At 34.7% G+C, this 19,079-nt stretch overlaps 1 protein-coding gene across 1 annotated transcript in view; it reads left to right on the top strand.

The window, feature by feature from the left end:
• LOC136029550 (cyclin-dependent kinase-like 1) overlaps window positions 1-18,993 on the top strand; it is a 55,916-nt gene extending 36,923 nt beyond the window's left edge. Inside the window, exons 6-8 of the mRNA XM_065708025.1 lie at window positions 6,681-6,823; window positions 12,699-12,836; window positions 14,176-18,993. Coding sequence (XP_065564097.1) covers window positions 6,681-6,823; window positions 12,699-12,836; window positions 14,176-14,358 — 464 coding nt within the window. The 3' untranslated portion in view covers window positions 14,359-18,993. The remainder of the gene's footprint in view (window positions 1-6,680; window positions 6,824-12,698; window positions 12,837-14,175) is intronic.
• The last annotated feature ends 86 nt before the right edge of the window (window positions 18,994-19,079 follow it).

Here is a 19,079-nt window from a genome sequence, read left to right as displayed (position 1 = left end):
AAGAGATCTGAGTTACGAGGTCCTTCTAAATATGAAATTTCATTAAGATCCGATAACTCCTTCGTAAGTTGAAAATACGTCATTTTTTCTAATTTTTCAGAATTAACCCCCACCCACAATAGAGCGAATCCGTTTCAATTATGTAAATCACGTATCTAAGACTTCTGCTTATTTTCCCCACCAAGTTTCATCCCGATCCCTCCAATCTAAGCGTTTTCCATCATTTTAGGTTCCCCCACCCCAAACTCACCCAATGTCACCAGATCTAGTCGCGACTTAAAATAAGAGCTTTGAGACACGATATCATTCTAAATATTAAATTTCATTGAGATCCGATCACCCGTTCGTAAGTTAAAAATACCTCATTTTTTCTATTTTTCAGAATCACCCCCCCCCCCCCAACTACCCCTAAGAGAGCGGATCCGTTTCGGTTATGTCAATCATGTATCTAGGACTTGTGCTTATTTTCCCCACCAAGTTTCATCCCGATCCCTCCACTCTAAGTGTTTTCCAAGTTTTAGGTTTCCCCCTCCCAACACCCCCCCCCAATGTCACCAGATCCGGTCGGGATTTAAAATAAGAGCTCTGAGACACGATATCCTTCTAAATATCAAATTTCATTGAGATCCAATCACCCGTTCGTAAGTTAAAAATACCTCATTTTTTTAATTTTTCAGAATTACCCTCCCCCCCCCCCCAACTACCCCAAAGAGATCGGATCCGTTCTGGTTATGTCAATCATGTATCTAGGACTTGTGCTTATTTTTCCTACCAAGTTTCATCCCGATCCCTCCACTCTAAGTGTTTTCCAAGATTTTTTTTTGGTTCAATTTCCCACTCTACATGCCCTGAGAGTTTTCACTTAATACCATTAGTCGCTCCTGAAATATCACAGATATACCCTATGGATAAGACTAGATGCACTTGGTGTGTTTAGCTTTAGTTTAATATTTCCCAAGAATTAGACACACCAAGGACTGGTGGGTCTACTTTTATACAACTTTTTATACGAGGATTGTATAAAAATACCCTGAATGACTGGCGTAATGCCCTGAATTTTTTTTTTTTTGGGGGGGGGAGGGAGATACTGCATAGGCAAGCTTTTTACAATCTTGATACACATGATTTATTTTAATTTAGTGTTACTCCCCCCTCAACTTTCCATGAAAGTCTGAATCTAATACCCTATTCCATTCCTAACCCAATGCATTTGTGCCATTTTGACAACCTGGATAGGCTTAAAGTCTTCTGCTTTTGTTAAATAGTAGGAGTATTAGCAGTAGTTGCAGTAGCAGCAGGAGTAGTAGTAGTACCAGTGGTAATAGTAGTAGTAGTAGTAGTAATATTAGTTGCAGTTTTAATAATAGTAATAGTAGTAGCAGTAATGGTTACAGTAGTAGCAGTGGCGTCCCAAGGGAAGGTGGGAAGGGGTGCACCACCCCTACAGCTTTGTTGACATTGGTTAACGGGAATTGTGTAGAAACAATCCGGCAGAAAAAATTTCGGCAGACACGGGCATTGTGGCGAAGCCACGATGATCATTTCTGTTATTTCTTTTCTGTCTGTTTCCGTGTAGCATGATTTAATGCATGTATTTCATTCCCATTCGCTACCCAATTTATATGGATTCGATAGTTTTATCACACTACTTCCGCCTAATTGAAAATTCGGTGATCTAAAATGTTCATTTGATTCCCATTCGTTATCAAATTTTGTGAATTCGGTAGTTGTATCGGAGTAGTTCCACTAGGTGGCGTCTTTGACGGGAGCAAGGGGATGCAGTTACCCCTCAACTGGAAAAACTATAATTTATTAAGTAGCTTTAAAACTATTGCTAGTTTTAACTGTCAAATTTGCTCTTTACTTTGAGCAGACATTTTTTTAATTAATCCATGCTCGTTTTTAACATAAGGAAAACAAGAAAAATAGGGGTCCATTACACTTCATAATGTGTTCCACATCAATATTTTTCTAAATATGCTGCCTTCGAAACCAAGCAAAAATGTGAGCCTAGTTAATGGCAAAATGCAAAAATATTCTATGCTTCCTCTTTGGCCACATTTGCTCATGTCAATTTTTTTTTCCTTGATATTTAAAGAGCTTTTGCTTCCTAAAATCTATTAGCTAATTATTAGATTATTTTGTTTTGAAACTTAAAAAAGGGAAGATGAATCATCTGCAAATAGGAGAAATATGGAATCATTGAAGAATAAGAAGGTAGATAATTGACTAAATGTAAAAGAAATCGTTGAAAAAGACAATAAGACTTAGTGTTTTTTATAATGATATTCGTAGTATAACTAGATAGGTCAAATCGGTTGTAGTTTGGTAATAGATTTTGGTAGAGGGGGATCCACTCTAGGGATTATTTAGTTGTTTTAAATTTATACTCCCAGTATTTAAATCAAAACTTTAATTTAGCTCCAAATCCTCTGATTTGTAATTGGAACGCCTAATAAGCGCTGATAATGTCCTATTTCTTACGTTTTGGATTCACATACTAACTCATAAACGTAGAACTGCCTCTATGTATAATACCATGCTGACTTCTTACTATTTTTGCTTTTCTAAATAGTTCTTGTAACCAGGGTCCAAAAAACGAATTGAAATAAAATGTGATAAGAATTATGACTGAAATTAGGGCTATTTCACACAACACCAACGCTGCTTTTGGGACATTTATCTCTGCATCAGCATGGTGTAAAAATGTTTGCTGAGATTTGTGTACCTATAAGCAGTCCTAACACATTCTTTTTTCTATTATTATCAGTTTGATCGTGCAGCATTAGGATACGAAGCTTAGCTTGTGAAGGGAATTATACACATAACAACGATACTCAGTGTAACCCCCTTCTGGAAATGTATACCCCACATACCCTGATTTACTTCAGAAAAACTTTTATTAAATTTTTATAGAATTTGTTCTTTAAACAAAGCTACAAAAGGGAAGGTATTTTTCAAACTTTGAGAGTCAATTTTCCCTTTCAATAGGTATCACTGGCAATTTTTAATTAACTTAGGGTTTCTGCCGCGATGATGCCAACAATTCCTCGGTTTTCTATATATTCTGTGCCCAACAATGCCCAAGAGATAAGTTAATAATTCTTATTTTATTTTTTGAATACTATCAAATTTGAAACATGGTCGCTATTTAAATGTGAGGAATATGTCACAATATAATGTTACACAATCTGTGGTAATACTTTGACTTTTCCTCTACCTTCACTTGGACAGCGCTATTGCGATACCCATGATTTTTGTTTCGGCTTTATGTGGTCCCAATCCTCTCTGGGGTGAAACAAGGCTGTGTCTTATCGCCACTACTGTTCTAATTGGTCATCGACTATATATTGAGGAGCATCGAGTCAACTGGGCTACGCCTAAATGATCGCCCGCTCAGCGAACTACATTTTGCTGATGACATTGCAATACTTGAAACCTGCAAAACACGACTTCAGGAATTACTCTCGAATATCCGAAAAAAAGCAGGTGGATCCGGGCTTAATGTAAATGCCAGTAAAACTAAAGGAATGGCGACAAGCGACTCGCCTATGAGTATCAAATGCGGCGACGACGATGTAGAGCAGGTAGTCAGCTTCAAATACCTTGGTAGTACCATTGAAAACACAGGATCCACAGCCAAAGAAGTCATTGCTTGAATTGGTCAGGCTAACAGCACCTTCAACAGGCTTAATAAAATATGGAGATCGAGTACTTTCTCTCTCCGGGTCAAACTCCGCCTGTTCAACAGCAATGTCCTGCCTGTCCTGCTCTATGCATCGGAAACTCGACATCTTAACCAAGACCAAGAGAGGAGAATCCAGTCCTTTGAGAATGCTTGTCTCCGGAGGATGCTTGGTATTCACTGGACTCAGAAAGTCACAAATGCACATATAAGGAACATCACGGGCTAGCCGTCCCTCATCGGAACCATTCGAAGACGCAGATCTAGGCTACGTACTGCGCATGGACGACACCAAAATTCCCAAGCAAGCATTCTTTCGGCTACCAAAAGGTAGCTGTCACAGAGGATGACCCAAAAACAGATTCCGTTGTACCTTCAACAGTGACCTTCGTTAACTTCGTGCCTCCTTACAACCAGAGTGGGAAGACATTATCGCTGCCGTCTGTTACAGAGACGATTGGACGCTCTTCTTAGATGCCTTGGGTGCCTCTGGAGGCACAGGAAGATCTAAGGCTTAAGGTAAGGTTATGTGACCAGCTGATATCAATGCTATTTATTAATGTAAATCAGGAACCCACAAACAAATCAATTTAATAAAAAATCATAAATAATGTTTCATTAAATCACGTATATTAAAAGTTTAGTACAATAAATTAAATCTTAAAGGGTCAAAATCCATTCAAAATTTCTAGCAAATAAATAGCTCGTTTTCCGGGATTATTCGAATAGAGCATGGTTGAATTATGAGATTGAGCATCCTACTCCAGGTGTAAGGTTTGGGAGGAGTGGAGGGGGGAAATATACTGCGACATTAGTGGCGGAAATGGCTGAAAAATGCCGTGTGTTTACGACATTTACCCTCGCCTATCCGATAGTTTGTTTGCGCTATACAACTGTCGTCTATAGCAACTCATTGATGACAGATTTAGTAAAAGCCAAGCGCCAGCACTTATGTACGATTGTTTAATGTGTGATGATTTTTTATAATGTATCGCTTAATGTTTTGAATTCATCAAACAATGTATTTATTAAATAGTTTCTTTTCTTCACTACTACTTGAATAGCACCTACTCCAGTAGCACCCCTTCTTTTCCCCCTCCAATAAAAATACCGTAGCTACGCCCTGCTTCCACTCATTTGCAAATTTGGTAATTTGACAAGTCCATTTGGTTTTCATTCGTTACCGATTTCGGTGGATTTGGTAGTTCTATTGCACTAGTTCAGCCTATTTGTAAATTTGGTGATTTAAGGTGTTCATTTGGTCCCTTTCGCTACTATAGCACGAACTTGGTGAATTCGTCAGTTCTATCGCTCTAGTTCTGCTCGTCTGCAAATTGGGTAATTTGACATGTTCACAACAATACTTTGGACTTAAATTGCAATTCAAACATTCGTAAATTTTGTTCTTGTAGGCATTTAAAAGACAACCAAATTCGGTTTTTCTACTTGTCCTGGTCTGTCACTAAATTTGTCAAAGTTTTTTCTTGGCTCCTATCTGAACCGTAGCCAAACTTGTTGAGCTCGAGCATTGGGCCCATCCCGATACTGAATTGCATTGGTTTAGTAATTCCATATACAAGACTCGATAATTCCAGCTGGCTCACATTTATAACTTAGCTGTGTAGTTTTGTTATTAGCCAGAAATCAAACTGAGAAGGTTAACGGAGAATTGCAGACAAACGGATAAAATGGCAGAAAATTCAAAATGCAATATTACAAAAAAAAATCGAAAAAAGTAAAAACTTGCATTTTGCGCAAAAAGCTTTAACCAATTAAGTAATTGATTTTCTATGAAAATCATTAGGCTATGGAACAAAAGGCCTTTAAATGATGTCTGTTTTCCTCCATATTTTTTAAGAAGAAACAAATAAGTTAATCATACTGAGCTTGAGACTATCCAGCCAGAAGTTTTCATTTCTTAGACTCATTTTATTTTTGTAAGCATGCATAACCAAAAATGTTGACCTTTCTGCTGGAAATTCTCTGTTAACTTAGGAGTGAAGTTTAAGTCTCTCCAAAAATTCCAAAGATGATTGGGTACGTGTCTGTTAACGGAATAAACTCAAAAATTAGCTCTATAATATCCGACAGAACCCACTTTGCCTCTCTGGGTTTTGAGTTGGTAAAACTACAATGTATGTATATTTTTACTAAATATTTCATATACAGAGGTGGTTAGGGGCTAGGTTAGGTTAGATATTTATTATAATGTGTTCTGTGCGACCTGCTTTTCATAATTCTTTGTCTTAGTTTCAATAATTTTGTTTATAAAGTACTATATTATCATCATGTTTTGACATGTACAGTTAGAATTAAAATAACTTCACTTATTGGCTGTGCTGCGTTTGACAGGCAAGTACCGACGATTTATCACTCGACTGACGAACAACTTGTCAAATCAAGCGCTTTTTCATTTAGTTTACAAGAAATACAATTTGAAAGCAACTTTAATCCGACTTTTTGGGAATTTTTACAATTCTATATAACTATTAATTCATCTCTCATTTAATATGTTCTATAGATTTTTCACTCCCTTTTGAAGCTTATTACGAGTTGAGGTTACCATTCCTTTATCTTACCCAGGTCGGCTGTTCAGCATCTTCGAAAACAAGAAAAAAAAATAATTAGACAGCATTTTTGTCAGTCAATCAGCCAGTTTGAAACGGGTTTGAAAAGAAAGGCGAAGCAGAATTTATTGCACAGTTACATCATGGTTGCAGCAGTAGCTGCAACTTAGTAAAGAGCGGACCACAGCCCATAGTAACTAAAAGTTAAATAACACGTTTTGATAAAAACTACCTAGTGAAAAAAAGCCATCTGACACTGACTCAGAAATGGTACCTGTTATTTTGCTTCGTCTTGAAAGTAAAAGTTTATTGCGAAAAGAAATTTATGGTGATTTCGAAAAAAAACTGAAACCCCTTGAAAATGGCGACTTCTTGTTTTTATTATTTCTTCTTTTTATTCTGTTGTCTTTTATTATTTCTGATTTTAGGGGAATTGTTGCCGAAACATATGCAGATTTTCAAGAAGAACGAATTTTTCCTGGGGCTAGCGATTCCAGAGCCTGAAGCTAGAGAGCCACTGGAAGTGAAAATGCCACGAGACTTCCCACAAGAAGGACTTGATTTACTTAAGGTAAGTTTGATATTAACCGATATCATGGACAAGCAACGATTTAGTAGCAGTAGTAGTTTAGTAGTAGAACAACTTTTATTATCAAAACGATGATATATCATATTAATAGCAGAGCAAAATCATAGCTTGCGAGGCTGTGCTGTTAGACAACAAACAATTACGAGAAAAGAAAAAAACTGAAAAAATAAAAGAGAATAAAAAAGGAATAAGGGGATGATACCACATACAAAAACAATCCACATAATCAATTATTTTACAAAAAACATAACACATTGAAATCTCGAAACAACAAAATAAATAAACAATAAAATATGTGTTTCAAAAGTATATTTACCAAACAACTCCAGTCGCAGCTGAGATTTAAATTGTTTAAAATTATCCAATTCCTTTGTACCTGTATTAGGCTTATTCCAAAGCTAGGACGCTCTATAAATAATAAAAAAGAAGACCTATTAGAAACTAAACAAGGAATCTCAATATCACCCCTTGCCCGTGTATCTTGTTGGTGAACATCTGAACTCTCACAGAATATTCCTACAAAACAATCAGGATGAGATCCATTATAATACTTATAAATAAAAATCAATGTATAAAAACCACACAGTCCAGCTGCAGGGATTGAATTAGTGCATAAACAACATATTTTGAAGAGCGTTAGGATTTGGTCATAAATAGCTCAGGGATCTTTAACTGTTCTTTGATACTAGTTTACGAACGTTCTGCATTTTACAAGGTAAAAGCTAAATTTTACAATTCATTTGTACATAGGATATGTGTGGTACATTGTGTAAAAACCTCGGATTTTTTGTCATAAACTTAATTTTTTCTTTAAGATTCAACTCGAGTGTTTGGCTATCCGTGTCACTTGAGATTTGCCCAGCATCGGCTTTACAATTTCTCCTGTTCAGCTGGGACGCCAATTGACGAAATTTTAGGGGACTTCAATTTGACTTCAATGGGTGATAATTCTTTTATTCTTTGATTCGAATGCGGTTGGAATATTGGTAACAATTGGTTACCTATATTAAAATCATGGAAAGTTTGCAAAACTTCTGAGAAAACCAGTAAAGCTGTGGCAAATTCAAATATGTACCCCCTGATGTTATTACTTACCTCACTTTTTAGCGACTGATCAAAACAGCGTCCCCCTCCTACTTCCTCCCCCTGTGAGTCTTAAATGTTGTCGTAAATTGTTAGATGAACCAAACGGGTTAACTCTGTTTTGCATATTTAGATGTTAGTATCAAAGCAGCATATTAGCTAATAACTTTTTGACTATTAACCAAATTATTTAAAACTCCCATAAAACAAACATAATTAACAAACTACTGCCAATGTAATGCAACTAAGTACCTGATATTCAATAAACTAGTTTTTGATTTTGTAATACAATATGCTAGACCATTTTTAATCAAACTGTGGGTAATGTATTAAGTGTGAATTCTCATAGGTCTTTATTTAAAGAAAAATTATAATTTCAATTAAGTTCAGATAAGACAAGATACTATTCATTTTCAAAAGACTATCACAAGCTCTAATTGAGCTCAATTCACCATGTATGTCAAAGTAAAAAAAGAGAAAATAGAAACAACCACGACCAAAGACTAAAGTGAAAAACTAACCAAACAAACAAAAAACTTGTGCATAAAAATTTAGCACAAATTAGTGAAATACAACTTTCAGTAATTCCATATCCAAAAACTAAAATGAACTTTGTACGATTGATGGCAAAAAACAGGTAGAGGGGGGGGTAAATATATTTTTAAGATAATACTTTGTGATGAACCACTACCATAAGTTGAAAAAAAATCGCAATCTAAGTCGAATACTAAAAAATTGAACTAATTGGAATCAAAAAGTCTAAATAATCTAGGATACAGTAAGAAACGAATAAAAAATATCGACAATTATAAAAACGATTGCGCAAACGACTAGATTAAAAATAAAGCTTAAATAAGCATCAGACTGGACAAAATCAAAAGTGGTGACAGGGAAGGGGGAATAGTTATCGTCACGTTACACCATCAAGCAAAAAAAGTGACAATGGGTCTGGTTTTGTTTATGGACATGTATCAAGAATTATTAAGGTGCTCTAAAATCAAGGAGATGAAGCTTCTTCGGAGCCTCTCAGTACCTACATAGAACGGAGAGTAGGATGGGATTGCTAAGTAGGCTAAGTGGAAGAGTCGGGGTATAGTGGGGATGGGAAAATTGGAGAAAATGTCCCCAAAGTAAAAATGCCCCATAGTAAAAAGTAAAATAAACCATGACTACTAAAAATAGAGTCGGAACAAAACAACAAAACAATTTGTTGTTTTTCGAACATTTTGTTTAATACCTATATCATTACTTATGAGAGTGGTGTCTTATAATCTTAGTTAATGAGTAGAGTTTTCAAAAATAAGGTTGCTCAGGACTGGATAAAATGAAATAGAACTATAGTGGAATTTGGATACTTTTTGTGCTATTCTTGTGTTTTTACAGATGTTTTTTCCAATTTTTGGTTAGTGCTACCGACAGAAGAATTATTGCAGTCAAATTGTATTTGGTATATCCCCCCTCCTTTGACAATTACGGTCTTATCTTTGCTAGAAAGGATGAATTCAAATTTTGAAGTAAAATAAAAAATCCAAAAAAAAATTAAAAAAACAAGAAAACTGAAAAATCGGCAACAATGCCAGAATGAAAAATCGTTTCTCGGTCAAAATAATTCAAATTCAGTGCCAACTTAAGTTAAAGAGGTAAAAAACTGGTAAAGGTGAAAAATATTTACATAATTTACAGAATAATATAAATATATTACGTAATATTATATGCATAATATGTAATAAAAATTAATGGACTTTAAAAAAGGGGGGAGAAAGCGAACAAAATACAAAACTTGGACAACAAAGTTTGATCTTGATCTAAAAGACTTCTGATTTCATCTTTTCTATAATTCAAAGTAGCATCGCATCATCAATGTAAAGTACCCACTAGATAAATTTCGAAAATATGAATTAGATCTAAGTTCTCAAGGTACTACACATAATTACTCGGTAGCAAACCTGATAAGGACACTCCAATGACAGGCTCTTTATTTAATTTAAAAAAGAATTATGGACCTGGAAATGTATTGAATATTTGTCACTTGACAGTACTATATTCCAGCATTTTTGACCGTAAAACAGCAACATTGGATCTAACAAGGCCAAAATTCTATCGAGCGAAAATTCTGAGAACGATCGAAAGAGTACTTATATAGCCTCCTAGTCTCAAAGGCCATTCTGGCAGGCAGTTTTCTTCCCTAAATATACATTCGGTCCATAAGAATGAATCGTCACTATTGACCATTTATCCAGTTAAACTTACGACCAATGAGTATTGGGTAGTTACAAGCTGTCTGCAAGAGTGTTGGCCAATTAATTCCACTATAAGAAATTAATTCCATTATCGGTCCATAAGAATGAATCGTCACTATTGACCATTTATCCAGTTAAACTTACGACCAATGAGTATTGGGTAGTTGCAAGCTGTCTGCAAGAGTGTTGGCCAATTAATTCCATTATAAGAGATTAATTCCATTATCGGTCCATAAGAATGAATCGTCACTATTGACCATTTATCCAGTTAAACTTACGACCAATGAGTATTGGGTAGTTGCAAGCTGTCTGCAGGAGTGTTGGCCAATTAATTTCATTATAAGAGATTAATTCCATTATCGGTCCATAAGAATGAATCGTCACTATTGACCATTTATCCAGTTAAACTTACGACCAATGAGTATTGGGTAGTTGCAAGCTGTCTGCAAGAGTGTTGGCCAATTAATTCCATTATAAGAGATTAATTCCATTATCGGTCCATAAGAATGAATCGTCACTATTGACCATTTATCCAGTTAAACTTACGACCAATGAGTATTGGGTAGTTGCAAGCTGTCTGCGAGAGTGTTGGCCAATTAATTCCATTATAAGAGAAGATTTACCCAATGCCTGAAAAAAAGGTTTAGTCCTATACTTTTAAACTTTTTATGAGAGGTGTTTCAAACAGTTTGTGGTAGTGCGGCTCAATAGCAACCGAAACTCTAAAAATGGAAATTCGGCACCAATAGACATATCGAAGGAATTGGCTTATTATACTAATTCCAAATATATAAGATTCATTAAGTTTGGTGTTGCCCATCAAACACTCCAATCCTGATAAAATTTCCCTGATTTTCAGAAAAGGGGGAAAGGCCCCCTAAAAGTCAAAGAATCTTAATGAAAATCACACAATTAGATTCAGCGTATCAGAGAACCCTGCTGTAGAGGAATCAAACTCCTATGTGCAAAAAGGTGAAATTTTGCATTGTTTCCCATAAGAAAGATCGTGGATGCTTGTTTATTTTTCGGTTTTTGTGTTTGTTTTTTTTTAGGGATGATTGCATTAACCCAATGGATCTAAAATATCAGGAGATGGCTCATTCAAGCGGAATTTAAAAGTTCTAATCCCTTTTTCCAGTGGAAAAATTGGAGGGCAACTAGGCCCCCTCCCATTCCCCTGTTCCCAAAATCTTCTAATCGAAATTTGAAATAACCATTTTGTTCAGCATAGTTGGAAGACTCAATAACTATGCCTGTGGGGGTAACATAACTTCCCACAGCCAATGGGGAAAGGCCTTTAAGTTTTAAAGTCTGTCCAATGTTTACGTGTAGCATTTGTTATAGAGAAAAATGCATACATATTTTGGGTGAAAGGGGAGGGTGAATTTTCTGCTTGGGTGATTTTCCATAGAGAGAATTTTCCATGGGGAAAGAAGTTTCCTGGGAATGAACTTTTCAAGAGAAATTTGCTTTCTCTCTGCCGAGTCAGTTTTACTCGTTAAGATGTTAAGAATAATTGCCCAGGGTAAATTTGACTGGGATTGAATTTATGTGGGAAGGGAGATTTTTTCCGTGGAGATAAAGCTGGATTTTCTAGCATCATTTAAAAAACGAACAAAAATTAAATAGAAAAGACAAGTTTTTTTCACCGAAAGTAAGGAGCAATATCAAAACTTAAAACGAACAGAAATTATTTAGTATATGAGGGGGGTTGCCCCCTCCTCAACACGTCTCTCCTTATGTTTAAGTTTGAATTTTGTCCCAATTCTTTATTCATGACTCCTGAAACACAAAGGCTATAATAAACATCAACAGCAAGAAGAACAATAGGGAATTCTTTTCGCAAGATAGTGGAATTTTATATTTGAGGTCGAATTCTATTCTGTATAGTGGAATTCTATATATTCCAATTCTATTTACAAAGGTCGTTTAAATGGAACAATAAGGAACGTTTTTGGAATTACTAAGAAAAAATTAGCGTGAAGAGCGAGGTGTTGAAGAGAGGGAGCCCCCCTAATAAACTTTTTAGATTTACTTTTAGAAACTACTTTTTGAGTTTGTATTTCTGCTCGTTTTAAGTTTTAATGTTTAATATTAATTTCAATGTTGCTCCTTACTTTTAGTCGAAAAAATTTGTTTTTCCATTTTCATGTGATATAACTGAGTGTTACTTTATATAACTTCATATAATTTAAAATTTTTGTGTCATAAAATCATTCATGTTATAATTTCATTTGTCAAGAATGTCATTTCATGTCATAATGTCATTTGATATAACTGAATTTCATGTGATACAACTTAAAAATTTAAAATCAAATATATGATAGTTCAAAAGCTGCAGTGCCAATATACTTCACCAGTAGAATACCAAAATTGAACTGGAATAGTGCAAATTCTAAGGTAGAAAAATCTGTATCTAATGTTCTATCTGTTCTAGAGATTCCTTGATAAAGATCCAAATCAAAGATGAGATTGTGAGCTGTTGTTAGGACAGTCTGTAGAAAAATCTGTATCTAATGTTCTATCTGTTCTAGAGATTCCTTGATAAAGATCCAAATCAAAGATGGGATTGTGAGCTGTTGTTAAGACATCCCTACCTTCGTCAGGCCAGTGGTCGAAGCAGTGGCCGTATGGAATCAGGAGAGAGTGACAAACTACGACGGAGATATAGGGTAAGATACGATAGAAAATAAATGGAAAAAATGCAAAAAAAATGCAAAAAAAAGCAAAAATCATTGTGATAAGCTACAATAAGCGGAAATAGCGTCTCATTTGAATTTGGAAGATATTTAGTTCATTTCTAAGCACTGTTTTGGCCACCCTAGACAGGATTGCCAACCCTTTTGATTTTCAAAAACAACTTCGTTCTGGTATTTGAAGTGAGACCCCCTCCTATATCAAGGAGTTTTCTTTTGTATCTACTGAAAGGAAAAATTCTTCCCCTCATCCTCCTAAATTTCGTGAATTGGTTACCCTGTTTTATCTGGTCTCAAAAATTTTCAAAGGAATTTCCAGAACTTGCTTCGTTTCGCTTTCTTAGTGGTGAAATTGGAATTTCAATTCGTGAAAGATCTATCGTATTTGGAGGGGGGTCTAAAAACTACTAAATTACATTTTATCAATAATTCATTTAATTACATTTTACATCATTTAAAGCATTGGCATAGTTAGGAGAGCAAAGGGGAAAGCTGATATGCTAATAGCTTTGCTAAAATATCCCTTCTTTTAGATAGGTACACTAAGTTAGTATTTTTTGAAGACAAGTAATAAAAGGCGACCTTGATAGGGTAAATAATCCAGAGAATACGGATCTCTGTGTGATTTGGACAAAATCTTTTCTTCCCTGAATTTCCTGCACAAATTGTTTAAGAGCCCTGGACTAAGGAAAACTTAGCAATGAGCCGTATTTACTTTATGTATTTTTTTTTTATTTACTTTATGCATTTTTGAATCTATTATCCTGCATACAATGAAAGTTATTTGACACATTTTTGGGTATACAAATGTATATTATTGCATGTTTTTAAGTATTTTGTTTACAAGTTATTTTCTTCTTTTCCGTGCTAATTCTAATCTACAGATCTTTTAGTCTTGCTTCTGAGTTTGTGTATTTTTTTTTATATTTTATGCAATGCATCATTTTTAATAAAATAGTCTAACAAATTCTTGTTCACCCAATATGAATGTTCCCCTTCTGAAGCAACATGATTTTAATTCACTTTTTTCTCTTTTTTTTGTATATCAGTATTTGTGGTACAATTAATTTGTGCTTATAGCCAGTATTATTTTTTTTTCTATTCTTGGCTTGTTCCCAGGACAGCTAGCATTTGTAAGCTCATGGGCAGGCTAGAAGATTTAGTTGAAATATTTTTTTCCATGCATTATACGCATGTATTTATTTTTTAAGTATTATTCTTATTAATGAACTTAGTTTGAATAAAAAAAAATATACTAACAAAGTAAAGAAAGACCGCACCATTGTCATTATTCCTATATGGATTTCTTTTTCAGAACCATGGGTCCATGGGCATAAGTCAAGCAACACTTCCCTATTTGCCTGGACCTGGAAATGGCCAAATGCTGCTTGGAGATCGTCAGATGTTTGGAGTTGGTTTAAATCGTGGTTCTCCTGCCGAAATCCAAATCTCGTCGTTTAACAGAATTAAGAAGTTTGAGCATCTACCGTCTATATAACATATTTCCTCTGTTTATAATAATGGCACAAAAATCAACCTTGATTTAAGAATTGCTATGTAAGACTCATATCACTGATTAAGCAAACAAAAAGGACAAGCCGTTAGACCAAGGACGTCAAGTAACAAACATGGGACTTTTTAACTACTGTCCAAGCCATGGACTTTCCCTGGACCTGAGCATTTTGCGGCTAGCCATGGCTTGTGGTATCATCTGAAAAATATTAATTACAATTTCCAGTGGAAAATCACAAAGTGGAAAGAATTGATTCCTGTTAAATCTTTTAATCGAACTGAGATATTTTTTCAATCGCGTTAAAATGTGGGCAAACATGTAAGAAAATATAAAATATATTTTTTTCTGTCATTGTTCAATATTTAAACCAGTGATCTATTAATTTCTGCGGCCACTAAATATATTTCTTTAGCAACCAAGAAATTCCTATAACCCCAGTGCATCCCCTTCCCCTAAAAGGATCAATAATCCAAGTAATGGTGTTCTAATCACTTGGAAGAATCCAAAAATAAAGCTGATTTGGTCTCCCTTCAAAGAAATTTTTTTTTAGGGGCGTATTATCCTCACTGAGAAAACTTTGGCTACAAGCAAAGGTGTTCTTAAAGTAGCCATCACCACCCCTATGGGCCATTTAGGACTTTTTTAAAAGGGAATGTGTTTTTACCTAAAATCAATAGACTTATAAAGGAAAATATTTTTTAGCATTTTTTTCTCTCTTTTTTATGCTCATTTGAGACAGTAGAACTTGGGTTCGGAGGGGCACAGCTGGTGTATTTTCACGCAGGGAGTAGTTGAGGAGCTAGAAGCCAAGTATAAGAGCAGAGTTATTTTAGTACTCTCTCTCTCTCTCTCTCTCTCTCTCTCTCTCTCTCTCTCTCTCTCTCTCTCTCTCTCTCTTCTTGTCTCTTCTCTTCTTTTCACTGTCTTTACCCCTGATAAGCTCTGATTGTTTTTAAAGTAAATAGGCTGCAGTTACATTAGTTTGTGGAATTCAATTTTTTTTTTATTGTGCTTGATTGTAAAAATTCTATTTACCTTCCTTTGTTATATTGTTGCTAATAATGATTGAGCTATTTCACGTTTGTTATTGAGCTATTTATTTCATGATTGACTTGATTTTATTTGCACGATAATAGCTAAGTAAATGAGTTCAACGAAAGTAACCGCTTTAATGAAAGTAAATGAGTTTTGTCAGGCACCTGTCATAATTCTGTAAAGTTAAGAAACGACACAGATATAATTATGTAAATATCTTTCATTATATTATTCGTTCAACTGTTTCAAGATACCCATAAGTTATTATAGATAGAGGAAAAAATTGTTGCTAGAAAAACAGGCTGGTTTCGAAAAGACAACATTTAGACAGAGAATGTTATTGTAAGCAGCATGGCTTCCGAAACTTTAAGACCTGTATGCTGAAAGCTATAATAAATTAGTATATAAAAGAGTATATTGAAACATCGCAAGAGATGTCCACAAAAGTTGTTTAAGTTAGCTGACTCGTCGTATTTTCAAAAAAAAGTGTGTTCTCCTAGAACCAGAATATTCGATGAGTAGCCTGAAGAAAATACAATACTAGGTTATAAGTCCCTCGATAGTCTTTCACCAACCATCATGACGATAATTTTTAGTATACAATTATAATTCCTTGAGAGAACCAACCAAGCTTAGTTTTTAGAATTCTTTAGATATTGGAAAACATGCCAAGCGCGTTTATCTAAGCTAGTTTGGTAGAAATATTTTTCATTATCTGCAAAGCTTCAACTTTGGTCTTTACCTCCTTAAGGAAACATTTGTTTTCTTATATTAATTTTGCTTTTTTTAATTATTTCTTAAACACACAAAATAAACTTTAAAAGGTTCTTTTTTAATTTAGGTGATGAGATGAAGGAATTCAATACGATTATTGTTTAAATAAGATATTAACTGTATGCTTTATTTTTTATTTTTCTTGAAATTTTTCACAAGATTTATGCAATTTTGTTACAATACTAGAGTCCAAGAGGTATGCTCTCACCGGTATAAGAAATTGTATAATTTGTATGAAAAGAAAAATAAATAGAATTTGTTTTAATCGGACGGTTTTTTTCAAAATGTGTTTTTCAATTTTTTCTTTCTAACGGGGATGGGAGGGATGTATACCAAAATAGTGATTGTAAGCCTCCGTTTAAGGATTTTTGACAAAGGAGATTACAACTGGAACCTCGTTATGCCTCTCAGGCTTTCCATTGCAGTACCATATGGCACTGTACGATGGAGATATTAAGACGAACTTATAAGAGGCACGTGAAGAGAGACAGCAAATTATACATCACATCTGCGATCTTCCAGTAACATGCTACCCCTGGTAGAACAAAAAATTAGATATAAATAATGAGATGCATTCTAACCATCCAAAAAAGTGATTTTCCTCCTGCTTCATGATACGGGATGAAAATTTCCAGTGAAGGGTTTTAGACCACGGAAAAAGATGGGCTATCTTAGGATTTGATTTATAAGGTGGATTTAAAAACGAAAACGGTCACAAAATCCTCTTAAAATTTTTGCTTGTAACGCATGAAGAATGTACTCGGATAATATCATGATTACGGAGCAATCCACGATGGAGCTTTCCTGGCACTTTTTACTAATTATGCTCTCAGTTCCATAAAAATTCTACATAATAAGCTTTTGCTACAATTTTTAGACCCTTGAAAGGTCTACAACTATAAACCTTCAGAGTCCTACAAAACGGTTGCTATTTCTTTTTTGACATAAATTCCCCGTATTTTTTTATAGCTCTAAGAATTAACATTTCCTGGCATTTGATCATTTCAGAAAAAAATTAATCTTCTGTGGCACAAAATGGCAGAAAATGCCCCCCCCCCTGCTGTGACACAATCTTTTTTGTCACTTAAAACAAGTAATCATCTGCTGACAATTTTTAAAAACCTTGGTAATCATTAAAGCATTCATATAAATATAAGCTTACGCTCTACGAAAAAACACAGACACAGAGCTCATGGGATTCAGATCATGCTTTAGAGCCATTTTTCAAAAACTAAGACTCAAAACCTTCTGTTTAGCGTCCTCGCTAAAGATAAATTGACTGGATCTACTATAATATGTATCCCCGGTATTGTAACCCCTTTTGGGCGAAATTTGATATCTTGTGGCAGGTAATAGCAGAAAACGCCACTTGGTTGCGATTTTTCAAGATTAGGGCTGAACAAGTTAATTGAACGTGGGAAATTTGTGGCATTTTGATCTACTTCGGGCAAAAATTGACATTCGGTGGCACAAATGACAGAAAACGTCACCTTGTCGCAAAATTTTCTTTCCTAATCAAAAAGAGGGCTAGATATGGTGATTTCCTCGCAAATGACCTTCACATCTGGATACCACCACTCCTAGAAAAAACAAAACAAAAAAGGACATGTAATGCAAATACAATAGGAAACAAATTTCCATGCAAAAAATTTATTTTTTCTTGCCGACTGTAACCCACATGACAAATTTACGAAAAGAATGGGAATCAATGGGAAAACCAAAACATTTATGTTTTGGGATGCGGGATGAGCACAGAAAATGCGCTCATCCCGCCGGGACGGGTAGCAATCTCAAACAATAGAGGCAAGCTTGTCTTCAATTTAACCTCAAACTAGAATGATACCCCTTACGATATTTGCTGCTTTTTGCGTTGTAGTTTCATTTTGCGTTGTACTTTTTGCGTTTTGCAACGTTTTTCTAGCCAACCTGTTTTTCTTTTTTTACTTTTTAATCATCTGGAAGTAAATCTAATTGAAACTTTAAGCTCGCAAGTTGTAATAAATTTCTGTTGATTCACTTGAAAGGAATTTTCTATTAAAGATTCGTGTAAGTATAATTCATTGTCAGAATTTTCGGCGTCCATTTTCTGTAGGCCATTGGTAAGGCACCTATAGCCTGTGCCTTACCAATGGGTATAGCCTGTATAGCATTGGTATAGCCTGTAGTATGGTACACAGAACGGTGGAGCTTTATCACAAGTTTAAATACCCTAAAAGCATAAGGACTGTCTTTTGAAGGAATGTTACTTTTTCTCAGGCAATGATGAAAATGTGCTTTAAAAAATATTATTTTTACGTATTTTTGATACTTTAAACACATTTCTCTATCTAACTAAAATGCAAAATAAATATCAAAATTGCAATCCGGTAGAAAGATAAACCTGTATCTCAGCTATGGAACAAAACATAATTGTTGTCTGACGTTGAAACATTAAGCCTTAGGTTTGCACAAGGAATAATATAACAAATATTTGTATTAAAGTTTTGTTTATTGTCTGTCTTTGCCTACATCCCCTCCTCATTCAACTAAATCTCTGTGCAGTTTGTTTATATACCTTTTGTGTAATTTGTTATTTTGATTAAGTAACAATTTTGTATAATAGTTGTTTTGCATATTAGAGTGTCATCTTTCGCAGACGCAATAATTAATAAATAAGAATTTGTTGTGAAATATAAATAGGCAATAAAAAATATAGTTTTTTCAATGAAAAAAACAAAAATTTCTTATCATGAGATGGGTGGTACCCATTTTGCATATTATTGAACTTTGGACAATTTTCAATTCAGAAATAAATACTGTTTTCGGCTTGTATTCGTGGTCTTATTTTTCCGTAGAGGAAGCAATAATTCTATATCGGTAGATTGTCAAAATTGCATTTAATTTTGCTGTTATCAAAA

Source organism: Artemia franciscana, chromosome 7, assembly GCF_032884065.1.
Source record: "Artemia franciscana chromosome 7, ASM3288406v1, whole genome shotgun sequence".
Classification (NCBI taxonomy): domain Eukaryota; kingdom Metazoa; phylum Arthropoda; class Branchiopoda; order Anostraca; family Artemiidae; genus Artemia; species Artemia franciscana.
This window is presented reverse-complemented; position numbering and strand designations above follow the sequence as displayed.